General features: G+C 42.4%; 1 protein-coding gene across 3 annotated transcripts in view; it reads right to left on the bottom strand.

The window, feature by feature from the left end:
- Positions 1 to 3,957: 3,957 nt before the first annotated feature.
- The window catches only part of CCNYL1 (cyclin Y like 1), a 47,018-nt gene continuing 32,294 nt past the window's right edge, over positions 3,958 to 18,681 (bottom strand). For all 3 annotated transcript variants that reach the window (XM_009238043.3, XM_009238044.3, XM_054549711.2), the window contains 4 exons: positions 17,816 to 17,935; positions 12,922 to 13,088; positions 9,021 to 9,183; positions 3,958 to 6,546 (listed from right to left, as the gene is read on the bottom strand). In XM_009238043.3, coding sequence (XP_009236318.1) covers positions 6,436 to 6,546; positions 9,021 to 9,183; positions 12,922 to 13,088; positions 17,816 to 17,935 — 561 coding nt within the window. In that variant the 3' untranslated portion in view covers positions 3,958 to 6,435. The remainder of the gene's footprint in view (positions 6,547 to 9,020; positions 9,184 to 12,921; positions 13,089 to 17,815; positions 17,936 to 18,681) is intronic.

Raw genomic sequence — 18,681 nt, 5'->3', positions numbered from 1 at the left:
TGTGAGCCTCATGATACCTACATGTCCTGGAACCTGATGCTAATGCTTTGGCAGTGGGTCACAGTGACCAACATCAAGCATTGCCACATTGGGTCAGGGTGAGGCTGGGATGATTTTGTTGAGGGAGGGTCCTAAGGATCTTCACCTAAGAGTGAAGGAGCGGGTGGAAGACGAGGTGCGTACAACACTTGAAGCTCCTCCTTTGTCAGAGATAGTTCTCACACGGAGGAGACACAGGAGCCACCAGCTAGGGGGTCACAGGTAAACATCTGTAGAATTGAGGTTAAGACAAAGCAACAGACTTTTTTTTTTTCCCTTAAAGTTAGCAGTCTAATTTGGGAATCTTTTGAGGTCTTTTGAAGTAGATACTACTGATAGCTCATTGAAGACCTTAGGTTCTGGGACCATTACTGAATTTTCCTAATCACATTCCAATTGCTTTGCTCCCTTACAGCAGTTACAATAATCACCAAACCTGTCCCCCTTTTTTTTTTTTTTTTTTTTTTTGAGATGGAGTTTCACTCTTGCCTCAGCCTCTTGCGTAGCTGGGATTACAGGCACGTGCCACCATGCCAGGCTAATTTTTGTATTTTTAGTAGACACGGGGTTTCACCATGTTGGCCAGGCTGGTCCCGAACTCTTGACCTTAGGTGATCCACCCGCCTCAGCCTCCCAAAGTGCTAGGATTACAGGCATGAGCCACGGCGCCTGGCTAAACCTGTCCCTTTTTAAAGACTGTTAACCTGTTTTCATTGGACTCGGGATTCCTCTTAATTTCTATACCATTTCACTTTCATAGTTAGTTGTTCTTCCTGCACCCTAGATATCCTAAACCACAAACTAACACTCTTAAAATTTCACATTTAAGTGCACGTTCTCCACTTGCCAAATAGTTTAGATGGAAATTGCCTTAGAAACCAAACACATTGCTCCTGTATACTAGGGGAGCAGGCTTCACTGAAGAAGGGCTGCTAGGTATTGCTTGCTGGCACAATGTCAGTCAGCCCCAGCCAGGTCCACCAGATGGGTAAGTAGGCAGAAATTAGACTTTAAGGTAATACAATCCTTAATCTGTTGAGAGGTGCTGGGTGTAATCTACAGATTCTGCATAGAAACTAGCACTTATCTGGGAGATTTCTCTGCCAGCTGTCAAGTGCTTTTCCAAGTAGTACTATACTCAGTAAGCCTGCTTGAGGCTGGTGTGGTGGCTCATGCCTGTAATCCCAGCACTTTGGGAGGCCGAGGCGGGCAGATCACGAGGTCAAGAGATTGAGACCATCCTGGCCAACATGGTGAAACCCTGTCTCTACTAAAAATACAAAAATTAGCTGGGTGTGGTAGCACAAGACTGTAATCCCAGCTACTTGGGAGGCTGAGGCAGGAGAATCGCTTGAACCTGGGAGACTGAGGTTGCAGTGAGCCAAGATTGCGCCACTGCACTCCAGCCTGGCAACAGAGCGAGACTCCATCTAAAAAAAGCCCCAAAAAACTCCAAAAATTAGCCGGGCAGGGTGGCACACGCCTGTTATCCCAGCTACTCAGGAGGCTGAGGCAGGAGAATCGTTTGAACCCGGGAGGTGGAGGTTGTAGTCAGCTGAGATCATGCCACTGCTTTCCAGCCTGGGTGACAGAGCAAGACTCCGTCTCAAAAAAAAAAAAAAAAAAAAAAAGAAAAAAGCCTGCTTGAGAGTCCGTCATAGCTATCTTAAATGTAGTTAGGGAGAAAGGCTGGGTGATGAAATATTCTAGTTAACCTGCACACTGTAGCTAAACTATTTCCCAGAAATACTGCAGAGCCTGAACACAGAATCAAGACTGATTTTGTTTTCTGGTTAAAATTGGCTTTGGTTTAAAAAAAAATCAAGGTATACTTAGAAATGCAGGAAAACTAGACCAAGAAATGAACCTTGAGTTGTTATAAAGCCAGGATTTAGTGCTGTTGGATTTCAATAATGTATAGACATATGGATTACATAAAGAGGAAATGTAAAATAAAGGGCCAGGACAAAATTTCTCTTTAACCAGAAACACTGAGCCCTAAGTGGTCATCTTAGGATGAAACATATGAAATTGCCAAAAGGCAACCAAAAGGCCTATAAAAATGGCAATTTGGTTCAAATATATCTTTCATTTTCTTAACTCTTCACCCCCCGACTCCTATCAAATATGTTTCAGGTATTCTGTCTTGTAATGAAGATGTGAAAGTTCAGTTCACAATATACCAAAGTTAATATTCTATTGGGGTCTGTATTATAGTAGTTAAAAAAAACCTACAAATGAAAATAAATTTGAGTCCAGGTAATCAGCCCTTTTTTAAAGTCTCATATTAGGGAACAAATCTTCCCTAGGTATAGAACTCTTGAGAAAAATGCAATAGTTACCACCCCACTAGCAACTTAGTTTCCATGCCCCATTTGTCAGAGAACCTACCGGCTTTTCAGTGACATTTATACTCTTTTCCTCAACTGACCCAATTTCCCACTTATCAAAGTCACTGTATTGCCTTCTAGAATTAAAAGTCAAAGGAAGAGAGCAGCTTTAGTGATACTTATTTTACCAACTTGTTCTTCAAGTCACAGATTCATGTCCAATGTCCCTCTCCCAAATTTTCTTTTAAACCTTTGGCCAAATATGTCAGCATTTCTGCTTATAACTGGCATATCACAGGGTGCAAACCATCTTATAAAGTGATGTATGATAGATTTTTTTCCCAAGTTACATCAGATCTTTTATCCTAGTCGGCAACTTATCAAGACACAGTGATCAGTTAGTTTTGTTTGAGACACAGTCTCATGCTGTCGCTCAGGCTGGAGTACAGTGGTGCAATTGCGGCTCACTGCACTCTGCCTCCTGGGTTCAAGCGATTCTTGTGCCTCAGCCTCCTGAGTAGCTAGGATTACAGGCGTGTGCCACCATGTCCCGCTAACGTTTTTGTAATTTTATTTCTTTTGAGCCGGAGTTGCAGTTTCGCCCAGGCTGGAGTGCAGTGGCGCCATCTTGGCTCACTGCAACTTCTGCCTCCAGAGTTAAGGGATTCTCCTGCCTCAGCCTCCCGAGTAGCTGGGATTACAGGTGTGCATCACCACACCTGGCTTTTTTTTTTTTTTAATAGAGACGAGGTTTACCATGTTGGCCAAACTCCTGACCTCATGTGTTGGGATTATAGGCGTGAGCCACTGCACCGTCTTTTTTGTAATTTCAATAAAGACAAGGTTTCACCATGTTGGCCAGGCTGGTCTCAAACTCTTGGCCTCAAGTGATCCACCCACCTTGGGCTCCCAAAGTGCTGGGATTACAGGCGTGAGCCACTGTGCCTGACTGTGATCATTTACTTAAATATCTGACTTTAGGTAATGAAGAATTAAAGTGGATGAAAATATTGCAATGCTATCAGGATTTATTGAGAATTGCTAAAGCTGAGTGGCTAGACTCTTAGTTCTAAAGAAACCTAATAGTGACTTGGTATATTTTTAACTGAAATGTAAGCTTGAAAATAGCACGTTAAAGTCAAATTACGTGGCTTAAGACACCCTCTCAACACCAACACAAATTCTAGTTCCTGTCTTTCCATTCTCTTTCCTGTTTGTCTGAAAACCTCAAATACCTCTTGTTCTAATTCTACGCTATTCCTGTAATTCCTTTCTCTTTGATACATTTTGCTTAATTTTATATTCTAATGTGCTTGTCCCTCTCAGACACGATAACCAACTATTCAAGATGCCATCTAATGCACTATGGTATTAAGTATTGTGGCCAGTGATTTTAAGTGTAATAAATTATCTTCAGGTTGAAAAGAGCATATGCAAAAGAAATGGATCACTACATCTTAACTAGAGGCATGGATCAAATCAACTTATGGTTGGTTTGAAAATGCTTTAAGACATATCAGGATGGACTTTAGGCTGGGCAGAGATGTAACACTATGTGAATAGAAGTGTTACAAACACACTAGCCGTATTTTAATTAAAATAGAGTTTATTAGCTTTTAATATAAACATGAGAAATAAAAACCACATAAATTGTAGCATTCTTTTCAAAATAAAACTGCAATCAATACTTGAATCTCCAAACTCTGAATTCCATAAACAATATTTGTGTTCTTTTGAGGTGGTAGATTGTAATATTTTTATACCATTATCATTTATGTCTCTGTCCTTTAAAAATGATGGAAACTGCAGCACAATATGATGTGAAGCATTGCTATATAATAGAGGAAGTACTCCTGTCCCAGAAATGCTTTGTTTATAAGCAAGATTCTTAGGATTAGATTTGAGAAAGTAGGAGAAACAGATTTCACATAGTTGAGAACACTAACCTCTTTTTAGTATTTCAAATTTAGGTGACATTATCGGTCTAAAATTATTTGCTCCTTGCCTTTTAAAACCTGAAGTAAGAGTTCCTAAGGGTTATGTAAGTATTTCTTAAATAGCAGGACTTAATGGGACACCTACAGCTTGGTAGCATGTAGGACGATAATACAGCTGTTCATATCACCTTCTATCATTAGGGTCCAATTCCTTTTATTACATGTTAATTAACACTGCTCTTCAAAATCTTCCTTTAAAGAAACTTCGGTGATCAAAGCAGATAGAGCACAGCTCTGCAGGTAACTACTTTTAAAAAGAGGAGGGCATTTTATGGAGATACAAGGTATTCCAAAAGTTCTGTGTAATTTTAAGCTTTGATACTTGTAGAAATATAAATGCTACAAACCTTTACAAAACCTTGTCTGAACATTTTTCTTCTGCTTTTTTCTTTGAGACAGGGTCTGGATGTCGCCCAGGTTGGAGAGCAGTGACATGATCATGGCCCACTGCAGCCTTGATCTCCTGGGCTCTACTGATCCTCCCACCTTAGCCTCCAGAGTGGCTGGGACTACAGACACATGCCACCATATCCAACTATTTTTATTATTATTATTATTTTACAGACAGGGTCTCACTATGTTGCCTAGACTGGTCTTGAACTCCTGCACTCAAGCAATCCTTCCACCTCAGCCTCCCAGGGTACTGAGATTACAGGCATGAATCACTATGCCCAGCCCATTTCTTTTGCATTTAATTTTGCATTTTTCTATGAGATAGGGTCTTGATACGTTGTCCAGGTTGGAGTGTAGTAGCTATTCCTATAGGCACCATCATGGTACACTGCAGCCTCCAATAGTTGACCTCAAGCAATCCTCCAGCCTCAGCCTCCCAAGTAGCTGGGACTATAGGTGTGTACCACCACACCCAGCTTCATTTTGCAAATTTTGAATATAAAGCTTTTAATTTTTTGTTTCAGTCAATGTCTGCTATCAAGAGTGACCGAAACAAAAAATTAAAAGCTTAATATTCAGGAGACAAGTGCCAGGTGCACTTGTAGTCCCAGCTACTTGTGTGGCTGAGGCTAGAGGATGGCTTGAGACCAGGAAGTTCTAGGCTGCAGTGAGTGCACAGATTGCACCTGTGAAAAGTCACTGCACTCCAGCCTGGACAACACAGTAAGACCCCATCTCTTCAAAAACAAACAAAACAAAAAACTTTCTTCAAATGATGTTTTTTAAAGGTTTATAGCATTTACACTCATGCTGCAGTGCCTTGGAGGGCCCAAACTATATTAAAGCTTAAAACTGCTTCACTTTTTTTCATCGTCACTGAACCACCATGTTGGTTGGCATTATGAAAATATCTTTTAATACATTTATTTAACAAGAGAAAAATTATCAGAAAATGAGAAGCACCATTTATAGTTCACAAGAAATGCAACATGGACTCCAATAGAAGTAGATATCAATAACTGATACTTCCTCTGTTTATGACCCCAAACATGCTACAATGCTAAAGTAATGCTTGCAAAGAATATGAATGACAAATGTTATCCAGCAGCTTTTTGGTTTAAAATGATTGCCAATGACTAGCAGCTTCAATGGTAACAGTAGGGAGGAAGAACCCTTCAATACCTAACAATGCTGCAGTCTGCTCCTAAGTGGCTTTAGTTAGAATCCCATGTTTTAATGGTAATACTGCATTGATTTTAAAGGCATATGCAGCAAAATGCGGGGGGAGGGAGAAAAACTGGAAGAAACATAAAAGTTATATGGTTAGTGTCTTTAAAGTCTAAAAATTTAAACTATTGTTTAAAAAACCTTACATAGTTCACAGCTATCGGCCCACACAGTAAGCAAATATCTGTGTGTGGGATGGGAGCCTTCACTTTGGAGTGGTTTTTGTAACTCTGTTTACATTAAAAAGGACAGAAGAGTGTTTTGTTGCATTGACAAGGTCCCATTCTTTCCTATGGAGTATAATCCTTGTTGTCCATGAGTCTCTTGAATTTGAGATCTTTCCTTTTGATGAAAACACTAATTTTGCTGGTTTTTGAGCAGGAAAGGTGATATTTCTCCAGTCTTTGTAGATGAAGGTCCCGTGACGTTATAACCCCTCATTTCTCCCTTTAAGAGAGGATGGCTTTAGAGCGCTGAATACCAATGAAGTTATCAGCACTGAAAGACCTTCTCATAGCAGCTCTACATAAGTCTTTGTCTTCACACAATCTAGAAATAGCCTAGGAAAGTCAATCAAATAGAAAACAGGTACAATTTTAAAAAGGGTTCCCACCTTTGAAAAAGCACCATTGATGAAAGCCACACATGTAGACTCCTTTAGATAGTTCACAGTTACAGCTACTTTGGCTGAGTTTTACACTGCCAGGTTCTGGGGACACTACTTCCTGCCAATTCACCAAGGTAATATCCTTTAAGGGCTACAGTTAGATTCCCAGAGAACAAAGGGGAATTTATTATATTATTAAAAAATTGGATTCCCAAATATGTCAAAGGTATTGTGATAGGCTCCTAACAGCAATAGCATCTGTTACCTGTTAACTTATTCCTTAAATATAACAAACGTACACTTGTGCAAAAAAAAAGTTTATTCAGCTATTCAGATTCTACCCAATCCTTATCAGCTATTATATACTCAAAGCACATTTTAATGAGGCAGGTGTGTGCTGGACTATACTGGAACATATGAGAGGTCTAATGACCGATGTGCCAAAAGGTGTTACTTCACGTGCACGTCAATTATGGTAGAAATACGTATTTTTTTTTTCTTTTTTTTTTGGGACAGAGTTTCGCTCTTGTTGCCCAGGCTGGAGTGCAATGGCGTGATCTCAGCTCACTGCAACCTCTACCTCCCAGGTTCAAGCGATTCTCCTGCCTCAGCCTCCCAAGTAGCTGGGATTACAGGCATGTGCCACCATACCTGGCGGCTAATTTTTTGTATTTTTAGTAGAGACAGGGTTTCACCATGTTGGCCAGGCTGGTCTCAAACTCCTGACCTCAGGTGATCCACCTGCCTCGGCCTCCCAAAGTGCTGGGATTACAGGCATGAGCCACTGAGCCCAGCCTAGAAATACATATTATTCTGAAGTACCACCAAGGTACCACAGAAAGTGTTAGTTTAAAATATGTGTCCATTTCAGTTGTAATTCTGCTGTATACTCACCAAGAGTCATAAGCCATAAATATTACTTTGCATCATAAAGTTACCATTTCCATTAAAAACCCATGTACTTCCTACATTATTTGTTTTTTTTTGTTTTTGTTTTTGTTTTTGTTTGAGACAGGGTCTTGCTCTATCGCCCAGGCTGGAGTGCAGTGGCATGATCTCGGCTCACTGCAGCCTCCGCCTCCCGGGTTCAAGCAATTCTCATACCTCAGCCTCCTGAGTAACTGGGCGTCTGCCACCACGCCCGGCTAATTTTTGTATTTTTAGTAGAGACCGGGTTTCACTATGTTGGTCAGGCTGGTCTCCAACTCCTGATCTCAAGTGATCCGCCTGCCTCGGCCTCCCAAAATGCTGGAATTACAGGTGTGAGCCACCATGCCCAGCACTTACATCCAGCATTTGAAACACCTGCATCCTATATAGTGAAGGGTATACGTCTCTTGGCTTACCCACTAATCCTTTGTCTAAAAAACTCATGGGACTGCACTGTGATATATAAACCATGACATGAATTTGCAAACAGAATAAGTAAGACAGTCAAGAGTGGCAACTGAATTATGTATGTAGATAAAATTAGGAATACAGTCACAAAGAAAAATTTTTTTTTTTCTGGAGACACAATCTCACTCCATCACCTAGGCTAGAGTGCAGTGGTGCAATCAATCTTGGCTCATTGCAACCTCCACCTCCCAGGTTTAAGCGATGCTCATGCCTCAGCTTCCCAAGTAGCTGGGATTACAGGCATGCACCCCTATGCCTGTATTTGTGTGTGTGTACTTTTTTTTTTTTTTTTTTGAGACGGAGTTTCGCTCTTGTTGCCCAGGCTAGAGTGCAATGGCACAATTTCAGCTCACCACAACCTCCGCCTCCCGGGTTCAAGCGATTCTCCTGCCTCAGCCTCCCGAGTAGCTGGGATTAGAGGCATGCGCCACCATGGCTGGCTAATTTTGTATTTTTACTAGAGACGGGGTTTCACCATGTTGGTCAGGCTGGTCTCGAACTCCCAACCTCAGGTGATCCACCCACCTCGGCCTCCCAAAGTGCTGGGATTACAGGCGTAAGCCACGGCGCCCGGCCTGTGTGTGTATTTTTAGTAGAGATAGGGTTTCACCATGTTCGCCAGACTGGTCTTGAACTCCTGACCTCAAGTGATCTGCCCACCTCAGCCTCCCAAAGTGCTGGGATTACAGACATGAGCCACAGTGCCCAGCTAAAAAAATTATTCTTGTATGGTTATGTGAAAGGGCAGAAGTTCAAAAGGAAACCTCATTAACAACAGATTAAATTTGATTTAAAATATTCTGAATTATGGTAACAGAAGAGTTAATATGTATAATTTTTAAATAATGTTGATCCTTGTATAAACCATAAAAGACACAGGAAATCTGACGCCAAAGGGCTAATAAGCTCTTCAGTGTTAGTTAATTTTAAAGCTTTCCATTTTCCTAATCACTACTTAATATGATTTAGTCACAGATGTTGGCTTTGGTGGCTGATGGAAAACCTCACTTAGTGACTTCATAGCCTTACCTCTAGGTTCTGTGCTCTTTCTTTGCTAAGAGGAGCAAATAGAAAATTCAGGTTGTTGTCATCTGCTAAGGAGCGAAGGTCAAAGTAGTATTTGGCATAAACACTGGCAGGAACATTAATATTAAACTGAAGAAGCTCCAGAAAATGCCTTTCCATTTCATTCCTGGAGGAGGAAGAACACAACAGAACCAGCACAGGACAATGTCAGTCAACTGGGCTATCTTCAAAAATATCATTCTAAGCGACTAGAATGGCTCTAAACTCTGTTTTAAAATATAGGCTACCCAGTTGTATTAACATAACTAATGTTCACACAAGGTACATTTACTTGTGGTCCTTTCTGCATCCCAGCACTCTGGAACTGGGATGAAGGTTGAAGGTTACGGCCTCTGATGCACTTGTGCTGCTGACTCGGGCCTCATTCTTCAGAGTTCCATTAGTGCAGCTGTACAATTCATACTTCACGCTCACTCACAAGGCCCCACTATAGTGATCAGATGAAAGGAATGATGTATGCTGTTTATTAGCTCTGAAGAACTTGCAGACATTTTCACCAGGCTGATAACAGGAAGGGGCTTATTGAAGTAGAGAAGCACCAACAAAAGGAGTGGGCATATCACCACGGCAACAAATGGATCCATCGAGAGCCACTGCTATTATCTCTGAGGGGGAAAAACTCTTGAGGCAACAAGGATTCATCTCAAATAAATAAATAAGCAAGCTACATTACAGGGGAAGGGAATCCCCTCCCCCTGTCCCAGCGCATGAGGCTATGTCAAAGGGCATAATGCAAGTTTCTGCTCACTTTAATATTATGAAGGTGAGAAATTGTCACTATGACAGGGTGAGGATGCTCTTTAAACTTTGGAAGGCAGAAAGATCAAAGGTGGATGTCTTGGCTAGACTAAACCCATTTTATGATATGACTTATGGTAGGTCACCGGACTTAAAAACTCAGTGTTTCTTCTGAGTTGGGAATGAAACCCTGAGGTGCTCAGTATCTACCATCCTGGTCAGAACAGAATGTAGGAGTGAGCTGAATGCAGTGGGAGAGGAAAGGGCTGGGAGTAGTAGTCGGCCACATCACCACACAGCTGCCCTTGCCAAATGCTTAAGCAAATAAACATAGAACTAGAGAAAATCTTAACCACTTTCACAGTAATCCCTATAAGGAGTTAACTGTATAAAAATGATAAATACCTAAACAACATATTTGGTTTCTTGGTTTTAAAGTTTTAATATTTTATCCACTGGCTAAGTCAACAAATGCTTGATGATCTCCTGTACGGAGAGCAGTTAATATGAGCAGAGATGTGGTTTTCTCATTTGCTGAGCTTAAAAACCCAACTGAACCTACTTCCAAAATTAATTTCCTGTTCATATGTCCACAAGCCTATAGAAATGTAAATCAGATAATGTTTTGATAATCAGCTAACCAGGACTTAATTTACTACAGCAATAAATGCACTTCACAATCCCTTTTATATTTTTTCCACTAACACATTTTAACTGTGTAGAAATATAGTACTTCATAGGATTAACACACATATTAATAGAGGTTTAATCACTGAAGAAAAGCATTATGCTTACAGAATATGCATCTTCTAGGTTTTTTGTTGTTTTTTAAATGGCTAGGTGGCTGAATAGCATACAGGCACAGCAAACCGTCTGAATAGCAGCTGCTCAGTTTAACTTATTCTTTTAAAGGGAAATATATTCTAACAGGACATGTAGATGTTAAAAATTTTTAAGAAAAACCTGATAGACACCAATTTAAAATTGTTTCAATTTAGACTCAAAATGAGACCACTACAAATAGTCAACAGCAGGGGGATGAGACAAATGTATATTAAACAGTTTGTTGAAATGCTTTCCAAAGATCATAAACAAAAGCAGCCTGTTTTGTAGCATAGCTCCTGGTGCTTCCCTGGGCATACACAAACAGCACTATTTAGAACTGGTCTTCTTGGAGCTGGCCCCTGCCACTGCTGCTCCTGAAGCTTACATCTGTAGAAACCTGCACATTTCCCTGCATGTTCTCTGATACTGTATCTTGAACTAGAGCCCCAGTCAGTTCAGTTGCAGGTTTTGAGAACATTTTAGCTGCCATCATGGTAGGACTAAGTGTTCATAATAATAAATTTTGCTTCCTTCAAGAAACCAGTTTGCAGACTGATGACAGCAGTGATCAAAGTCACTTTAGTTTCTGCAATTTCCAAAAGTACTTCCATTTGTTTCAAATTCATTTGCTGTCACACCCTTTGCTAAAACGGCTACCAGCAGTATCACTAGGGCTGTTCGGTAAACAGTAAAGTGGTCAACTTCACCAAAAGCCACTTCAACAGCTACCACAATTACTGGTTCCTTTTTAGTCACAAGTATCCTCACTTCAGTTGTGAATATATGGCATGGTAATTCTGAATGACAGTCATATGGAGTAATGGGCAAAGGCAATAAAAACAAACTCTTGCCACTGCCTGTCATGACCTTGATCTTCCTCTGCTGCTCAACATCATCAAGAAGTGCTCCTTCATATTTTTCTAAATGCTACCCACAAAGCCATTCTCACTGTCTGGTGGGCACCCTAACAGCCTTTGCTGGAAATGCCTCCCTGGCTTAGCCTGCCTACCAAGCTCCAAGGCCCTTCCCTTCACGGCCGTCACAAGGCCAGCCTGGAAGGAACCCTGATGAAACTGCTGTTTCAGGGTCATATTGGTGCCATCTGTGAGGAACTCCATGACTCAGCAAGGATCCTTGCACTCTCATAGGTAACTCAAGGCCCCCAAAGTGGTGCTGTGGTTGTCCGAGTGCCCAGGGAGCCTCTCGAGTGTGGTGAGCATTGGGTGATGCCCCAGCAGTGCTTCTCAGACCGCCTGAGGGGAACGCTGGAGCTTCCTAACTCATGAGACCAATTTCTAAATACAAAAAACACTCCTAATGGGGAGGGGTCAGGGGCACAGGGATCTTCATATCTCAAGGCTTCTGTAAAAACAGACCTTCAGATAAAACGTGGAAAGACTAGCAAAAGCAAATATACAATGTGTGACTCAGGTTGAAGCTTTGTAACTTCTCAATAGTCCAGAGGCCCTAAGACCTTAATAGTGGCCAAACAATTATTTCAAAGGCCAGACATATGCCCTTAAGGGCTGTTTATACCCTACTGGTCACATGAAAAAATATAAATGAATGAATGAATGAATGAATGAAAAAGAGAAAGGAGCTTGAACTGGCAGATAACTTTTTAAAAGCCATAAAGAGGCCAGGCGCAGTGGTTCATGCCTGTAATCCCAGCTCTTTGGGAGACGGAGGCGGGCGATCACAAGGTCAGGAGTTCAAGACCAGCCTGACCAACACAGTGAAACCTCGTCTCTACTAAAAATACAACAATTAGCCAGGCGTTGTGGCGCATGCCTGTAATCCCACTGTAATTCCAGCTACTCAGGAAGCTGAGGCAGGAGAATTGCTTGAACCTGGGAGGTGGAGCTTGCAGTGAGCCGAGACTGCGTCACTGCACTCCAGCCTAGGCAACAGAGCAAGACTCCATCTCAAAAAAAATTAAAAAATAAAATAAAATAAAGATATTTACTGTGCTATGTTGTTCTGGTAGTATACTTGTAAGATTTTTGCCAAAAACCACCCAAAAAATATTTTTCAATTTATCAAGCAGATTATTACACATCAAAACCTAACAAGTAATGATGGAAAATATGAAGTTAGTTTTTTTTTTTGAGACAGAGTCTTGCTCTGTTGTGAACTGTTATACTAAAGATAGATATAGTCCTATGCCTATTTCCATTATCTGCATAATGTAACCTTTAAAAATATTCCTTAAATTGTTAACTTTATAAGAATAAGATACTAGAAAATAGTTAGAAAGTTCATCAAAACCTTACAAACTCACATGTCCTCAACTGTAATGTCCTTGAGGATCTGGCAGTAGTCCACATTCCATACAGCCTGATCGTCCCAAACCTTGGAGGCAAGAAGAATGGCTCCCAGAACAATCCTTTTCCAGTTGGTGGGACAAATGTCAATTTCAGCATAAGTTAAAAGCCTTTCTAAGTAAACCTGTAAAATAGAGCACTGGTCTTTGATTTTAGTTCAGTTTAAATGCTTTGATAAGCTTTTTTTTTTTTTTGAGACGGAGTTTCACTCTTGTTGCCCAGGCTGTAGTGCAATGGCGCGATCTCGGCTCACAGAACCTCCGCCTCCCAGGCTCAAGCGATTCTCCTGCCTCGGCCTCCCAACTAGGTGGGATTACAGGCATGCGCCACCATGCCTGGCTAGTTTTTGTATTTTTAGTAGAGACGGGGTTTCTCCATTTTGGTCAGGTTGGTCTCGAACTCCTGATCTCAGGTGATCCACCCGATCCTCCCAAAGTGTTGGGATTACAGGTGTGAGCCACCGTGCCCGGCCCCGAAATGCTTTGATAAGAATTCATGACTGACAAATTTATTTTGTTTTTGACCAGAAAATAAGTGCCTTTTATTCTTATGTTCTACAGAGACTTTGCTTAGTCAGCCAAAGCAAGACACTAAATCACAGTTGTAGGTCAGATATCTCTGCTGCCTACTCTGCCCATATACATTTCCCACCCAGTCACAGGAATGATTGGACATCTCAGCAAAGAGCATCATCAAGAGAGGCACTCTTATCACCTCCACACTCATAATAGAGTTGTTCAATAAATACTGAGTGCCTACCAGGTACAATGTATCATACCTGGATGGCAGATAGTAATTTTACAGGTAGTTATATTATGCTCAAATATGTAAAACCCAAGTAATACTGAGCACATTTTTACCTTCTCCTTTTCACAGTAACTAACCCTTTGGTGGCACTAGCTTGAAGAACTGCTGGTCAAGAGAGCCACCCAGTGGCTGCTGTGCAGACCAGCATGACAGGTCTTTAGGGCTGTAAAATATTCCCCATATTCAGTGCCTTCACAAGGAACACAGATGGACAAAAGGATGTCTCTGGACCCCTGGTATTCCTCTAAACCTGCCAAGCAGTTTTTGAGACAATTTCATGAATTATTTTACATCTACCAAACATCCTTCAAAGAACTGAGCAAAGTGAACAGCTGAGTAAAGATTTCAGAGGTAAGCTGTAATTTGCTGTTACCTCAAAGGGTTCTCTGTGGAAGAGTATGTCTATATGCTGTTTGAACTCTGTATCAAGACAAAAAGAAATCTTTTTAGGCTGGAGTGCAGTGATGCAATCTTGGCTCATTGCAACCTCTGCCCCCTGGGTTCAAGGGATTCTCCTGCCTCAGCCTCCCAAGTAGCTGAGCACCCGCCAGCATGCCTGGCTAATTTTTGTATTTTTAGTAGAGATGGGGTTTCACCACGTTGGCCAGGCTGGTCTCAAACTCCGGCCTCAACTGATCTGCCCACCTCAGCCTCCCAAAGTGCTGGGATTACAGGCATGAGCCACTGCGCCAAGCCTGAAAAAAGTTCATTTTAACAGAGCTTATTTACTGTCTGAAGGTTATCAGATAGGCATATCAGATCTGGCAGTGTTCTCCAAACTCAACTGTGTTTTCAAAAAGGGGTACTGAAAATGACATGTTCTTAAGAGAGATTCTGGTCCCTTTCCCCCAAATTCTGCACTCTCAGTATCCTAAGAATGAACCTCTTTCACAGGGTTCAAATCTCAATGGGAATAATTAGACAACAGGGAAACAACATAGACAATCCCTCAACTTCCTGTTGCCTTTACGGGTAAGCTGGTGATGTGCTGATGCTCACTGATACCACTTGCCCTCCTGTGTCAGTGTAAGAGTTCTTTTCTTCCCACTAAAGCCAACTCCATCAGTGCAGTTGATCCCATCCCACTTGTGCAGAACACTGTCCCCACAACTGCGTCTTTTTGAAGGCTTTCTCCTTCTCTGCCAGAGATTTTCCCCAATGTGTTTCCTTTGTTCCCATCCCCCTCCCCACAACTCCCCGGATGTGTCCTCTCATTTGCTCAAAGCATCATGTCCTGGTGTCAGCTTCTCATGTCCCATCTCTCCTTAACCCACTCCTGTTTGTCCCTTGCTGCTGTCACTCTCCTGAGACTCCTCTTGCCAAGGTCCCCAGAGTCTTCACACTTACAAGCCAGAGCTCTTCATCCCACCGCTCCACTCCCCAAGTCTTCCCTAATATTGTACAGGGTATTTCCATTCACCTAGTTGCTGAGGCCAAACACCTACATTCAAGTTACCCCACACCAGACTGTGCACAATTCCTGCTATGTCCACCTTCACTGGTAAGCTGCTCGCTTTTGATTCTGAGCTGCCATTTGTCACTGCTCACCTGTATCACCCTCGTTGCTTCTTAACTCTCTTCTCTGCCTCTATTCTGCCAATTATGGTCTACTCTCTTCAAGTCATCAGCATAACTTCTTAAATTAAGAGCACTTCACTCCCCTGCTCAAAATCTACCCAAAGTACCCATCAAACTGGAATAAAAACTTCTTCCTGGCCAGGCGCAGTGGCTCACACTTGTAATCCCAGCACTTCGGGAGGCCAAAGTAGGCGGATCACCTGAGGTCAGGAGTTCAAGACCAGCCTGGCCAACATGGCAAAGCCCGGTCTCTACTTAAAAAAAAAAAAAAAAATTAGGCGTGGTGACGGGCACTGGTAAGCCCAGGTACTTGGGAGGCTGAGGCAGGGAGAATTGCTTGAACCTGGGAGGTGGAGGTTGCAGTGAGCCAAGATTGAGCCACTGCACTCCAGCCTGGGTGACATAGCAAGACTCCGCGTCTCAAAAACAAAACAAAAAAAACCTTCCTATGGCCTGCAAGCCAAAAGGCCCTATGAGTTATATGTGGCATTGCCCATGTGACCTCACCTCCTCCACTCTTTCCAACGCACTCCAACCACACTGGACACCTTGCTGCTTGTTCCTTGAACACACACACACACACACACACACACACAAAATGTTCCTGTCTTGGCACTTGTCTGGCTGCCTGTAATGCCGGCACTCTTTACTTTCCTGCTTTGATCAGGTCACTGCTCAAATGTCACCTCTAGAGAGGTTCTTCCTGATCATTCTATCTGAAATAGTGAGCCCCTCCTGTCACTCTGTATCCCTTTATGCTGCTTCATCTTCTCGCTACTTACCACTACCTGAAAAAATGTCTTCCTCACTAGAACATAAGCTCATAAAGGCAAGAACTTTGTTCAATCTGCCTCTCCTCTACTCTAGCATTTGGTAGCTCACGTCTGTAATCCCAACACTCTGGCAGGATCGCCTGAGGTCAGTTCTGAGACCAGCCTGGGCAACATAGCTAGACTCTAGTTCTACTAAAAAATTAAAACAAAACAAAACAAAAACAAAAACAAAAAACAAGAATAGTGGCACAGAGTAGGCATCCAGTGAATATTTACAGAATCAGAAACTTCTTGGCAGCATTTAACACTGGGACCACAGCCTCTCTTATCTTGATCTCTGTTCTTTATTACCTTCTGGGTTTCCTCCTTCCACACCATCTGGGAGCTTGTCCCTCAAACGCTAACAGTCTTTAGAGATCTATCTTCTATCCACTTTCTTCTCTTTTTTGAAAGATGGGGGTCTTGCTATGTTGCCCAAGCTGGACTCAAGACTACTGCACTCAAGTGATCCTCCCACCTCAGCCTCCCCAGCAACAGGGACTACAGGTGTGCACTACCATGCCTAGCTTCTCCACTTTCATGCTGCAACCTTTCTCTGTATTTGAACAGCTACTATAACTCTTCATTCCTTATCTCTAAGCTCAGATTCATGCTCCAGTCCAGTACACTCAAATGATTACTGGACACTGCCACTGCTACCTCACAGGCACACAGAGCTTAAACCATCTAAGATGAACTCCCCCTCTTCCTATACAGCTTTCCCTCCTGTATCACCTGTCTCTCTACATCTGGAAGCACCACTCCTGCTTCTCTACAGTATGTGCTAAGTGTTCCAAATGGCTTACAGCTCCATGAAAAGGCCTAAGTCTGATCCAGTACCCACTGAGGGGCTTCTATTCAAGTGCACAGAAGCCTTCTCTCCTAAATTCCAGTTGGATGCTAAAGGAGTAGGTACTGACCTAAGTATTCTTTCCCTCCAGGCCATGCAGTTGACCTTCCTCTATAGGTTTGCTATGGGGAGGAGTAAAACAATCCTAACCACTTAAATAGGATTTATTATTCAATGATAAAACCTTACCATAGGAATTCTGCATGAAGGACATAAAGTTAAGGACACAGCTATAGCTTAGTAAGCTAACCAGCAAAGCCTTTGTCCAAGTATTACTGGTACCACATTGCTGGGCAACATCACGAGCAGGCACAAGAGGTAGGCAGAGATGATTAAAACCCATCATCCAAGGAACAAAGAATTTAGGGCAATAGTTCTCAATCACAACACACATCGGAAATACCTGGGGAATAAAGCCTGGGACTTGGCTTAGACCTACACTGGAATCAGTGTCTGGCTCTGAACCACATAGTTTTGTTACCACTCCCCATCACCCCCAGCCCTGCCACCATGCCTTGTATGTGTACACACTGAATGTGTACATGTGCATTGATGGGTAGGGGGAGAAACCAGAAATCTCCCGGCTGCCTTTTGTAGCAACTGTTCTGTGATGAGAAAAGCAATGGAAACATGTTCAACCATAATGATGATTAAACGCGAATGTATGTATTTACGTTTCTTTCATAGGTTCCTCTTAAAGTTCTGATGATAATTTCAGGAACCTATTTTTATTTGAAAAATAGGACCATACCCTGTGTACAAGACTAATTTCTAAAGACACTTTATAAATGAGAAATATCTTACCAAAGTTACTATTGCACATTCAGCTGTTAGCTGTGCAGCACTAAAAAGAGTACGAACAAATCTGTAAATAAATTTGTGCTCAGGATCATGCTTAAAGTACTCCTCTGGAACTTTTTCTCGCTGAAAGAAGAAAAGATGCAATGTTAGTATCCACTGAAGAAAAAAATTTTAAGTTTTTTTTTTTTGAGACTGAGTTTCACTCTTATTGCCCAGGCTGGAGTGCAATGGCATGATCTTGGCTCACTGCAACCTCTACCCCCCGGGTTCAAGCGATTCTCCTGCCTCAGCCTCCTGAGTAGCTAGGATTACAGGCACCCGCCACCACGCCCAGCTAGTTTTTGTATTTTTAGTAGAGACGGGGTTTCAACATGTTGGTCAGGCTGGTCTCAAACTCCTCACCTCAGGCAATCCACCTGCCTCGGCCTCCCAAAGTGCTGGGATTATAGGCGTGAGACACCACGCCCGGCCTAGGCACTTCTTTTTTTTTTTTTTTTTTTTTTGAGACCCAGTCTTGCTTTGTTGCCCAGGCTGGAGTGCGGTAGCACAATCTCGGCTCACTGCACCTCCGCCTCCCAGGTTCAAGTGATTCTCCTGCCTCAGCCTCCTGAGTAGCTGGGATTACAGGCGTGCACTACCATGTCCGGCTAATTTTTTGTATTTTTAACAGAGGCAGGGTTTCACCATGCTGGCCAGGCTGGTCTCAAACTCCTGACCTCATGATCTGCCCACCTCGGCCTCCCAAAGACCTGGGATTACAGGTGTGAGCCACCATGCCCAGCCGGCCTAAGTACTCCTAAGACCAGCAGTGTTGACGTTTGAGCCCATGTACCCCTTAAAATAATTCTGGTTGAGTGACATGACTTTTA

The sequence above is a fragment of the Pongo abelii genome, chromosome 11 (assembly GCF_028885655.2).
Source record: "Pongo abelii isolate AG06213 chromosome 11, NHGRI_mPonAbe1-v2.0_pri, whole genome shotgun sequence".
Classification (NCBI taxonomy): domain Eukaryota; kingdom Metazoa; phylum Chordata; class Mammalia; order Primates; family Hominidae; genus Pongo; species Pongo abelii.
This window is presented reverse-complemented; position numbering and strand designations above follow the sequence as displayed.